This window comes from Micropterus salmoides, unplaced genomic scaffold (assembly GCF_014851395.1).
Source record: "Micropterus salmoides isolate LMB-PRFRI ecotype aquatic unplaced genomic scaffold, ASM1485139v1 Ms_hic_scaffold_10, whole genome shotgun sequence".
Lineage (NCBI taxonomy): Eukaryota > Metazoa > Chordata > Actinopteri > Centrarchiformes > Centrarchidae > Micropterus > Micropterus salmoides.
The window spans coordinates 21,504,461-21,517,700 of NW_024040041.1; the positions used below are offsets into that span (position 1 = coordinate 21,504,461).

The 13,240-nt window shown below is 38.4% G+C and overlaps 1 protein-coding gene across 1 annotated transcript; it reads left to right on the top strand.

Moving 5' to 3' along the window:
• Nucleotides 1–3,919, top strand: tnfsf14 (TNF superfamily member 14). Its single transcript, XM_038709984.1, has 4 exons — nucleotides 1–427; nucleotides 2,403–2,436; nucleotides 2,666–2,740; nucleotides 2,952–3,919. Exons 1-4 carry the CDS (start codon nucleotides 68–70, stop codon nucleotides 3,335–3,337), a joined length of 855 nt encoding a protein of 284 aa, XP_038565912.1. The 5' UTR covers nucleotides 1–67; the 3' UTR covers nucleotides 3,338–3,919.
• The last annotated feature ends 9,321 nt before the right edge of the window (nucleotides 3,920–13,240 follow it).

A 13,240-nucleotide genomic window follows, 5' to 3' on the forward strand; every position in this document is an offset into this window, starting at 1 on the left:
GTGATACATATCACATTCTATATATCTGAGTCTGTTCTTTATCTGACTACTTGTGAGCAATCGCTATATGAGCCAACCAAAAGTGAGCCCACCCATTTTGTTACTTTGTCATAGGTCTCTGTCGCTCAAGTGTCTGTTTGTCTTCACAGTCCCTTTGAAGCAACACCCTATGACAACTTCTGGTGGACATTTCTACGCTGAATCCTTTTCAGTTACAGAGAGCACTGTAGGTATGGCTGAGGGTGGATATCCCTCTGTGTATGTGGTGGACACCCATGCCACCCGGCCATCAGTGCCACCAAGGCTGAGCCAGGGCCAACAGCGTGCAGGGGTAGGACAGACCCTGCTGTTCCTGCTGGTGAGCGTGGCGTTGTGCGGCATGGCCATAGAAGCCTGCTTCATCTACCGTCTGTACAAACCTCAATCTGTGAGTATCAAACCTTCAAACTTTCTCTGAGTCTGCACCTGCCAACAATACTTTAGCAATTTCATCCTGTGATTTCTTATCAACTGAGAGTCGCTGGGCGTCTTTTTTGTTTCATTACACTTCCTTCTGAACCCTTTGAATCTCACTTTCATCATAAGAGATGATTCACATTTAACTCCTTATTCTCACTTTCACTTTTCTTCTCTTATTTTCTAATAGTTTTCTCTTACTTGTTTTCTGTCTCTCTCAACCCAAAACTCTTCTGTTGTGCTTTTTTTCAATAACACATTTAATTGTCTTTTAAACTGTAGTTGTGAGTTTTCATAATGGGAATGTTTCTAGTTTTCGCCCCAACATCTTGTTTATTATTTATTTTTTCAACACATGTGTCTTATGTAGGTGATACATATTCATACTATAAATGTAGAATCTCAAGTCAAAAGTTGCAAAATACAAATATTTATGACCCCAGAACACAAAACAACATCATGAAATCTTATGATAGAAGCACACTGTCTTGGTGATGAAAAATTACTTTAGAACAGTAAGATTTCAACATTGGGAATTTTATTAATTAAACATACAATACAAAGTAGAAAGGCAAGGACAATTACCATTGTTCACATAACTTTAATACATGCATTCCACAGAGTCACATGCTACGTGTAGGAAACTGTCACACTTGCATAACCAAAGTGGAAACATCTACTGTCCAGGAGTCAGATTGTGATTACAGATATTCCCAAAGCGTCTGTCGTGGAAATTGTCTGCAAGCACTCAAGACATAATTAAATGATACCAGCAAGACCAAAAATGAACAAGAACACATAGACAGCTGTGTTCAGTGACCATACATAAAATGAAGAGGAGCACAATTTCATGGTTAACAGAACGAATAAATGATAAACTAGTAATTTATGTTATTTTACTTTCACATGTTGTGATGAAGTTGTGGTGTAATAAAAAAATGGAATTTCGCATGTTAGGAGACAAAAGCAGGCCCATTATTTATACCAGCGGTTCCCAAACTTATTCACATCAAGGACCCCTAAACTGACACAAATTAGACCATGGACCCCCATGCGATTAGGTATTGTCACAGGGTCCCCCATCTGATTTTTGCTTTTAGATGTTTATTACATAAGGGGTATGAAACCCAAGACGAGAATAGTCATACATTATGTCATTATATTATTTGTGGACCCCACTTTGAGAATGACTGCTTTGTACTACACTTCTCTTTGCACAACAGTTATGCATGGGAGTCTTGTTTGTGGTTAGTGGAGGAAAGGCGTAAGTAAATCACTTGACAAGGACTCTCGTGATAGAAACAATACTGACACATACATGATGATTGTTTTTTTTCCAAAAACTGCTGACAGTGAAATAATTTCACTATTATGGGGAAGAGAGTGAGTAGAGATGGAGAAGTACAATTTACGGAGAACTCTACTGACGTCCCTGGGGGCAGGAGCATGCAGGCTTGATGACAGCGGATGGTCACTGCTTTCACTGTATGGCTGTGACTCAGTTTCCTGTCCTCATTTGATCCTCTGTGTGAGGGCAGCAGTCACGGGGCTGGGTAGGGGGAGGGGGGCATGGCTGTCTTGGTTTGACACTGTTTGACAAACAAGGGTCTATGCATACTTTACAAAGAAGGGACGATGAGAAAAGGAAGTGGTCTATTTCCTGTAGCATGATAGTGATCTACCTTGTGCTCATTACCAGAAAGACAGTGCTGCCACACTTTGTTGTGCAGACAGATAACATAATAGAAAATAAAGTAATCCTTAAAAATCGTCCTTCAACACAATTCAGATTTTATGATGTTTAGAATTTAGAAAAAATATGCTAATATTTAGTGCAGTTTCGTACATCTTATTTTCACAAGTTGTTTGCATATCCACTAATGGTGATTGCAACAACTAATATACACGTACAACTGAGAGATAAACAATTTTCTTCTCCATTGCAGGCCACCTCAGGATCGACCGCTATGTTACTTGCAGGTATGTCTTAGCACTACTTACTCAGTTAATAAATATCTTCAGTTACTTAATCCACATCAGTGGAAACAGAGGGTTTTGACCCACTCCGACACGTCCACCAATGTGTCCTTGAGCAAGCAACCCTTAGTTGCACCAGCGGTGTGCGCCCTCTGACATATATAGCACTTTTAAGTCGCTTTGGATAAAAGTGTAAATAGTGTAAATTTTTAAATGTATGGTTCTCACACAGGTAAAGATGTTACTCCTCCCGTTAAAAGGCCCGGTTCTGATATTCTTCCTTCCAAACCAGTTGCTCATCTGACAGGTAAGGCCAGTTTTGTTACCATAGTGTTCAATTAAATAGGAAGGCAGAAAATAAATCACATATTTATATTGTCAAAGCTTTTGCTACTAAAATTGAGGTTCTCAAAGTGCATCATGTGGTTTGAGTGAAATGCCTATTTATGATATAGTCATCATTTTAACCCTGTTTTAAAAGAATCAGACTTCACATTGTTGCTTGGTTTCTTTTCCAGATGGACAAGATGTAGTTCATGGAAATAAAACCATGGCGTGGAGCATGGTTGCAGATCCTCTCATCTATGAAATGGACTACCAAGACAGAAGTCTCATCATTCAGATTGAGGGTTTTTACTTTGTCTATTCCAAGGTTTACTTCTTAGACACCGATGTATTTCACCACGCTGTTCACCTGAAAACTAAACGGTACACTGGAAAAAGTATTACCCTCCTGGAATCCAGAAAATACCAGTCCAAGTCCAGCAACATGCGATCCAACAGTTACCTGGGTGGAGTGTTTCACTTCTACAAAGATGATGCCATTTTTGTTAAAGTGAGCAACACATCAAAGATTTTGCGATACCAGTCCTTTGAGAACATCTTTGGTGCGTATATGATATAAATATCACATTGATATTTCAAAAGTTGATTCAAAAATGTTATAGAATCTTCTCAAGGATTGATGATTCTCTTTGCAATAAAAAAGCAGGTCAGTAACTGGAGAGAGAGGAAGGTTTTGAAAACTTTTTGTGCTTTTGAACATTACAAAGGTCTCCTCAATTTACGAATATGCTTGACAGTGTAACAAAGCTCATTTTCACATCAGGGACTTTTTATATGCATACTTTTATACTTAATCTTCTGAATGTTAGAAAAATAACATATCATTTGTGATTTGGCTTGTCATATGGATTTTTTTTAAAAGCACACAAAAAATATTGTTACAGTGCTCAGCCTTGCTGACATATAAATATATATTGTTGTTGAGTATAGATGCTATGTGTCATGTTCATACCAAAATTGGAAACATACAAAATGTAACCTTACACATTTCTTTTCAGTCCTGCTGTAACACAGACTGCACACTATTTATTTATTCCTCCAGTGGCAAAATGAATGATACTGCTTTTCAGGTCTGCTGTATATATGTGCAATAATGTATACAAAACAATGAAATAAAAAAAGATCGTGATTTAAAAGTCTTGATTGTTGGTTTTTCTAAAGCATGCAGTGTCACTGAAGTGAGCTCCTGTATGCACTTCCTGCTGCGTCAGGTGAGGCCACGCTGGAGCCTTTTTCAGTGGTCTCATTTGCAGCAAATCTTTCACCCACTCAGTCCAACCACACAAAACACTGTAGAGAGGGTATTTTAATACCACGGCAACCCAGAACTGTCATTCTGTCAACTGCCTTTAACCAGAATGTGTTCATGCAGTAAAAACGACGTGCTTCTATTGAGTGTTGGGAGGGACAAATGGTGTATAGGACAATATGTGTATTCCTTAGATCAGTAAAGAATTTACTGTAATGCTATAGATAATCATCACCATGGCAAGCTTGTTCCTCTTTGAAGCTTTTTTTCTCTGTGGTATCTCTCATTCAGTCACTGTTACGTTTCCCTTCAGCTGTATCTGTTCGAAGAAGCCACTTTTGAACACCCACAGAGTTGTATATTTGTAAACTGAAGAGGAAGTGGTAGTGGGGGCCGCTGGGGGGGAGGGGATGTCAGTAGCAGGTTGCCTGACTCACTTTCCAACCCCAGACCTGGAGATTAGTGGCTGGTGAAAATGTACGACAGCAGGACTGTGTGTGTGTTTGAGTGTGTGTGTGTGTGCTTATGTACATAGGTGGGTGTGTCCGTTAAGTCAACCTTAAATCAATTTTCCCCAGGCATGGCTTACAAGTTTTGTTCAAACTGATAAAACACTCTTGATTTGAGACTAATTCCAGTTCGGGGGTTGGCCATATATAGTCTGAATGCATAAGAAAACATCTGTTAAATCAGTGGCCTTGTCTAAGACGTTTCATACAGGCTCCTTGTATTTTCATGAATGCTTCTAGATGCATCTGTGAGTCATTATCTTCCAGCGCTGGTTGAACTGTGAGGTGTGAGAGACTGTAGTAGCAAAGGAGGGGGAACAGTTCAGTTGTGTGGGAGGGATCCATGATGTTGGTTTTTCTCTCGTCATTAAACTTTGGTCTAGACATGACTTTTTCAGAGAACGTATGTGGGATGAGAGTACCCTGTAAGTGGCTATAATCGCAAATTATTCACACTTTCATATTCAAAACCATTATTTTCCATTGATTAAGCTACTTTGGAAATAAACCAGTACCTGCCACTCAGAAGCCTTTTTTTTCTACATTGGCACAACTTGTGATGCCTAGACCGACACTTTTATGTAAAGCAAAACTGAAAGAGGTCTTCATGGTACACAGGACACAGTCTGCAGCTAAATGCTGTCCCCTTGTGTTGGTCTTTATGGATGGAATGGAGTGGCAGTGGAGTGCTGACATTTGAATTATCTGCAAGCTGTGCATTCAGAGGATTTACTTTACTGCTGAGCTTACTGGAAATGTTTTTCACTTAGCCAGTGTATACCTGCTGCTTTGATAGTAATGTGTTTTTAATCAAGGTATAAGGTCCAGTGGCCAGATTTATGATATTGCTCTTTCCCAAATATCATCTCAAACATCTTAAATTCACATTCATTACTTTGTTGATTATTAACTGGCAGGTACTGGCAGTTACTGAAAAATAACAGCAGAGGATATTATTGAGAGACTGCACATTGAAAACATGTTTGACATTGCACAGTGACGTTTGTGTGGAAATGATGAAAAGAGGCGATGACGGTTTATGTAGAAGCTGTCACACATGTTTATGTGGATAAACAACTCTTGCATGCCTGCCTTGACATCAGGCAGTGGAAAGCAAGGGTAGGAACAAACCAACCCATGCAGATTTCTCTAATAAATAAGACAATGTGGGTGGTAGCTGGTTATGTCTGTTATCTGCATTTGAATTCAACATCTTGGACCTATCCTCTGTGCAATCGAAAGCTGCGGTTGCAACAGCTAATGCAGCAAGCGGTGAGAAATATGGGACTCTGCAGCAGAGGTTTGGAAAAGAAGAGATTTCAGATGAAACCTCAGTAACTTGGAAAATGTGTGTCTTGGCTGTGATGACTAATGTCATGTTCCAATGACCTTTCATGTACTGTATCTCTACATCATGATTTGCAAGAGGCAGATTTTTAATTTTGCTATGTCAGAATTTGGAAGGAATATTCTTCGACAGCATACGGCAGGAGGTCCCGCTGCATCTTTCCATTACTGCGGGGTCCCACCGTTAACTTATGACCTCTCACTTTCACTTATACCCGGGGTCTTGAAAATGACTCACAGTCAAAAGCATTGTAATTTAATTTATTCCGTTGGGCTCCATATTGGGGTTTTTAAACAAACCGAATATAATAAACAGTATGAAGAAAATATAGTTTTTAATTATAACAAAGTTTTGTAGATGTAGTCAGATGTAAAGACACATGTATAAAGGTTTCCAGAACAAATGCAATGTTTTTTTGAATGCATCACACTAATGTACACATACCATCAGGGGTGCAAGCAGTTGCTGGTTAAAGACAACTGAAAATCATTGACAAAACCAAATATTTCTTTCAACTTCTGTTAACACATGAAACTTTCCGCATAAACCACCATGAGTCGTGATTTCACGTGTCATAATGTGCGGTGCAAGTAGTGAAGGAGATTTGTAGCTTAGTTCTGTCAAGTCATTTCACTTTTCATTTTAAATTTAGATTATGAAAATAGAATACTAATGTATGTAATTGTGGTTCTCATTTTTACATGATTAACGAATACATGAATTCAATTTCTCAAAATTTTTAGAGATGTACAGACACGATAATTCCACAATACTATGTCTAAACAAATAAATCGTATCTACAATTTTGTACTTTCTTTTAAAACACTTACCAACCATGTTGTCCAGTTTGTACAATTTTTGCTACATATTATTGCAACAATTAATAAAGAAAACACTGTACATACATTCCAGTAACTGACTGCAGATACTGTATGTATGCCACACAATGACATACATTGTCACACAGTGACATACATTCATTGCTTATTTGCTGACCTGTCCATGGAATTTTGATAAATACAGTATAGACCTGTGTACTGTATTTTAGCCCCAAACCATAAATAAATACAACATAAATATATAACCCATACAGTTCAAAAGAAATAAATCAGTATGTAGGAAATTGGGGCTGTGCAAATAACAAACACAGTTTTGCCAATAGATGTGGCACTTTAAAACATACATTCTTGCAGTTAACTAATACACATTTTAAATGTAAGAAACTCCAACAAGCAAATACAATTTAAACAATCAAGTAAGATTGGTTCACTCTGAATACCTTCACTTACTAAAAATGTGCTCCCTGTTCACAGCTATTTGAGAGCCAATGAGAACAATCGAACTTTGCTTTACTGATCTATTCAATATACAAAAAAACTCCTTCCCCAAACCCATGGTATACTTGTAGTGATGATGTCAACCTTAGACCAATCCTGAGCTGCTCTACAGTATATATACTTTACTAGCCAAAATAAATGAATTTGTAAATCCCATTTAAAGGTGGATTTTTCTTTTTAGTAGACTAGAATTTAACAGAGTGATGTATTTACCCAGCCTGTGGGTAAATGATAGTCTTCAATGTTGAATCCAGCCTTTTTATTAATTATCCATGACTCAGTCACCCTTCTGACTGCAGAAAGACAGTTAAGTGATTGGAGATCCAAAGGCAAAGACTTTGCATCTGAACAGGTTCGCTGCAGAGGGGGTCCCAGAGCTGTACAGGTGCCCTGGAACATGCCAAGGATTTAGAATATAGCTATGGATGGTATAAGAGCTGCATCTAAGGCTTGTGCATATAGATGATATCCAGGTGGGTAAGAGACTCTGTATCATTTATATAATTGGTTGGTGGTTGCATGATGACCTCCAGGGTGCCTCCAGCAGGCAGAACCTCTACCTTGCCGAGGAGGCCAGTACTGCGTGTCTTTGTGTTTATCCAACCCTGCAGGAGAACTTTCTTGTTCCACATCAGACTGACGGACTGATCGTCTGATTCCTGTGACTTCAAAGTCACCTGAAGATTTAGGAAGTAATATCCATCCTTCTTTATGGTCAGAGATTCTCCTTCTTTTGAGATCAGGCCTTCACTATTTGGAGTCATTGCTACCCATTTAATTTTACTTGTGGCTGTGGGTGACAGAAAAACTGCTATTAGCTTCATTCTGAATATCCTGTATGCATCACTTGCTGGTGTACTGTAATTAGTGATGAAATTATATCTGATGCTATTGTATTGGATGGAATTACATGTACTCTCTGACCAGGAAAGTATCTGTACTTCCAAAAGCTTGTGGTGACCTTATCCATTGTGTACATATGTTACAGCCTCTGTCATACATTCTTAGCAAGGAAATAATAAAAAAATAGGATGGCATTACCTTCAATAGCCTTAAAGGTGACCATTTTGCCTTTTCCCAAGAGAAGCTCATGCTCAGAGGAGGACTGTTGAAAGAGGGAGAGACGTGTTAATCTCAATAAAACAAATAAAGTTTATGTGTTGCCAGCATGGCTCCCGCAGTGACACACAGACCAGCCACATAGGATGTCATGTCATGTAACAGCTACGTCATAGATGTTGATTTTTCTAAGCGTGGTGATGAGACTAGTTCCTCCATTTTAAAAGTGAGAACAGAATACATCATGAACTATCTTCAGAAGGAAAATGTAGAGACAACAGTTTAGTTTAGTGGCATTTCCCCGAATGTGGCAATGACGTCACTGTGCTTCCTCCATGAAGTGAGGAGAGTGGTTAGACTGTCTGACATAAGTAACTCAGAAGAAAAGTAATTTGAGATTGATCTGCCTGGTCTGCAGAATTGTTTTTGGGGAATATTGGGATTGCAAAAACATAAAAACAACAAATAACAATAGCATGACATCTTAATCAACAAGAATATCTGTATTCATATCGTGAGAATATATAAGACAACACAGTGGGGTCAGCAGGAGAAGCACAAACTCTGAAGCTGTGGTTATCTTACCGAAGGTGTATGGAATTGCATTGTGCGCTCTGGTGCTACAGCGCTACTGTTCTGAGACTGGAGAAGAAAACAGAAGTACAAAAATATGCTCATAATAAATGTTACAAGAGGGTTCTGAAAAACAAAAGTGCCGATGAGTGAAGTTTGACCCAACTGTAGGTGCAATAAAGCCATTTAATTCAAGCTCTCTGAATGGCATTTTTATGCAAAACATCAAAAGCATTCTCCTGTAACACACTGACAGTAAACACAGTTGCTTAGTAGTCAACATAATAATAGACTTATTTTTCCCACTAGTTATGATCCTTTGTGTTGCTCTGGATTTTCTCTGGGATGTGGATTAATCTAAAACAAACAATTTCTATCTGAACATTTTGCTAAAGTTTTGACCGTCTGGGAGTAATAACATGGGTCTCTGTAACCAGCTGCAGACCACAAACAGGGGTATCTTTCTCACCAGTTGTGCTACTACCAAAACCACAAGAAAGAACAGATGCACTGCACAGGTGTTTGAACATACCAGCACTGGCTTCATTCTACGCTCTGTTATTTCATTCAAATGTTACATTAAAACTGTTGTACAAGTTTACAATATAAAGTTTGTATATCATCATCATTAACTGTGAGATACTAAGATTCTATAACTTCAAGTTCTCACCAGGCCATGATGTCCATCTGTGAAGAAGAGGATGATGACCACCACCTGGAAAATGGAAAGGATGGTGGTCCACAACAGGAGGACATGGATTAGGAAATGCTGGGTAGGCTGTGGCATCGTCAGTCCGATGGCAGAACTCAGAGCAGCCTGAGCCTGGGGAGCGCAAGAAGACAGATGTTACAAGCTGATGACTGTACAGGTCCTTAGTTTCCTCCTCTGTGCACCAAAGCAGTGTGTGTGTGTTTGCTTCCTGAGATCAGCATGTGCATGTGATGAGGCCGTTTTGATGTTTGACTGTGTTCTGCTGTACCCTGAGTATCTATTGAACAAAGAGGAATCCAGATGGTACTTTCCCCTGTATGTTACTAAAGGCCCAGATTGTATCTGCGTCTCGGGGCTGGCCCTTTTCTCCTACTCACACAAAAGGAGGAACAAGACTCACTACCAGGGAGAGAAGGCAGGAGTGAAGACATACGTTCATTCCAAAATGAATCATTCAGTTTTTTATTTTTACATTGTTTTTGTTAACATTGAAAGCCATCCCCTTACTGTTTTCTCTACATATCTTTATAGTAATCATGGTAGAATAAAATTATTAACATTCTTAAAACTATACCGGATCATGATAATGTATAGAATGTGAGTAAAGGTTGATTAAAACAATTAAACAGGACTCTATTTTTATTAATTAAACAATAACATGGATGGCTAGATTTAGTAGCATTTTTCTGTGTAGGCTACAATTGTTTCACTTAAGTCTTTGGGTAAATGGCTAATAAGACCAGAAACCATGGAGATAAAATTAATAGAGAGTATACAAAAACAAGCAAAGGTGAAATGTATGAGCATTAACATTTGAGAATTAGAGGAATTTACACCTGGTTAAAAGCAACAAAATGCAGATAGCATCTAACCAGAAGTGCTTAAGCAGTAATTAAATAGAATATGATACATTATTATACAAGTGCAAGGTATGAATGATATATAGATATATGTATACATGAATATCTATTGCTACAGGTTTTACTCACATCTCACACATTCCACTGTCGGTACAGCATTATTCTTTTTTAACAGTTCAATCAACAATGTGTTGTTAGATTGTGATTAAATCAAACAATCAGCACTCAAACACAATTATCATTATCTGAGCTCTCATCTACAGAGCAAGAACAAAATGAGGCAGACAAATTTATAGTGGAACTCACAAAATGTCATGTGTTGTTTACAATTTGCACTTCTTGAAAATTACGACCTGTATCTAAATTCTGTTTAAGGTCAGTACATGTGGTTTCACTTTCTCCGTTTGTGCTTTGCCTGGGGAAAGTTTCATGGCAGCAAAACAGGATGGGCTTTGGTTCAGGTATGTGTCATCAGACTGAATACAGGGCTCAAAGACAAAACGATACCTGTAGTGGGCTACTTTTATGACTGGTAATGGTCAAGTAACACAATAACAAACAACTTGCCCAGACTTGTTACTGACTTTAATCCACAGTGACTGAAGATCTTTATGTTCACTGCAGAATAGTAGTAGAACAGTAGCATTTCATTTTAATAATGGCAGAAAGAAAATATCATGTGAATGAGATGGGAAAAGAAGAAGTGCAATTTTTGAGAGTCAGCAGTATCCAGTTATATGCACGTTTAAAAAATAGGGAAAAATCCCTTTTGCTTTTTGGCCTGTGAAGACAAATGAGGAAATGCACAGGAAAATACATCGTTTAAGCAATGTTTGTAGTATAGTTCTGCATTTTCAGGGGATGTAACACTTTCCAGACAAAACCCAAACCAAATGGTACAACCGTGAATGAATCATAGTTTCATTTGAGAGGCTCAGAGGAAAATCATTCAATATGACCTTTGATCCAATATTATTAGACAGAGTGAGGACGTATAATGTGATATACGTGATAATATTCTAAATTAATAGAGGAAACAGTGACATGTGTCAAAGGAGGATGGAAAATCAGATCGGAATCATCTGAAGGCACCAACATGTACATCTAAAAGTTACATGTTAAAGGCCTTACCTTTAGGTCCTAAATTCACATTACAAAAATATATTAAATCAGTAGAGGAGCAATCATTGTGACTCTAGCCATTTTAGATCAACTCCTCTATGACTGCTGTTGATATACACTATGTTTACTTCCTCAAATTCTCTATGATGATTTACAGCCACCTAGTGGATGTAAATTAATAATGCACAAAACAGAGAAACTTTGTAAAAAAAAAAAAGAATAGGAAATGTCAGGCAATACAACTAATTACAACATGCTTTACGCTTTATCAGTGTTGACTTACTGTAAATGTCTAACTACACCTGCGGGATTCTCCAAAGACAAGGTAAGAAAAAAACAAACCAGCTGAGGTGGAGACATATGTTTACTAAAGTGCTTATAATGAACAACAATAGAAAAGAGATGGTATTGGAATACTGATTAACATGTGGACCTGTCATCGTATCAGTCTCCGTTAGAAATTACATTAGTATTGAATTATCTTTAGTATAAAAACTGCTGTTGTCATGTTGTGCCATGTGCTCAGGCAGAAACAGGTTGGTGGGGACCAAAATGCAGACACTGGAACAGGCAGGTTCATTTCTTGAGATTTATTCAACAAACAGAAAGTGAGCACACTTGCAGGCTGAGTAGCTGAGTCCAGAAAATCCAAAATAATTAAATCCGAACGAGCAAACGAAACAGACATCCAAAACAGGTAAACCAAAACTCCATGAGACAGGCAGGGAACAAGCAGGTTGCAAAACACAAGACAAGACTCTGACTGGAACTCAAAACAGACAAGACAGACCAAGGAACTGAGAAATACAGGCAACTCCACAAGACAGAACAGATCAGAATAATATAAATAACAAACAAATCCAGAACACAAGCAGACAGATCACAAAGTATACAAATAAACTACAACTAACAGGGGAAACAGACTAAACTGGGATCAAACAGAACACAGAGCAAACATGGGAAAAATAACACAGAAGTAAACAGACCAGGGGTAGACACTAAGATATGAACTAAAACGCAGGACTAAGAAGTGAGACAAGAAAACAGAATGAGAACCAACACAAAATCCTCACAAGAAGGAAAAACAGTAGAGCACAAGACATGGAACCAAAACAAGACCAAAATCATCTTAATTCATAATAGCTGTGGAGAATAGGAAAAGAAAACATGATATTGTCATGCACAGCTCCAGCACCTAAGGTTATGTTTTCAGTTCTCCTTTGTGTTTGCTCTGTTTGTTATTTGGTATTCTCGTTTCAGGTTACTCTGTTTCCTGCCTGCCTGCTCCCCCCGCGTGTGATCACCTTTCCCGCCCTAATGTGCGCAACCTGTATCTCATTGTCTCCCCTTGTCTCAGTGTATAAATACCCACCCATTGGTTGTGTTAGTTGCTAGATCTACTTGTTCCCAGTGACGGTGTTCCAGCGTTATTCTAGGTGTTAGAGTCCCAGTGTTAGTCCCAGCTACCTCCCAACCCAGAAACTTGCCTAGTGATTTTGGACCTCTGTTTGTGAGTTAATTCTCTGTTGAATAAATCAGTCCTTGCCTGTACCACCTGGAGCCGTGCATCGTGGGTCCATTCCATGTTTGAATGGAAAATGACCTGCAATACATGTATTAAAAAATCCCTCCCTCCTTTTTCTTTCCCATTTGCCACTTTAATTTTTCTTATTTGGTGTTTGTTATAAAATCA

Coding starts and splice junctions, on each gene's coding strand:
- tnfsf14 (XM_038709984.1), top strand. CDS start 68: ATGAGCCAACCAAAAGTGAGCCCACCCATTTTGTTACTTTGTCATAGG. Junction 428..2,402: donor GTCTGTACAAACCTCAATCT/GTGAGTATCAAA, acceptor TCTCCATTGCAG/GCCACCTCAGGATCGACCGC. Junction 2,437..2,665: donor GACCGCTATGTTACTTGCAG/GTATGTCTTAGC, acceptor GTTCTCACACAG/GTAAAGATGTTACTCCTCCC.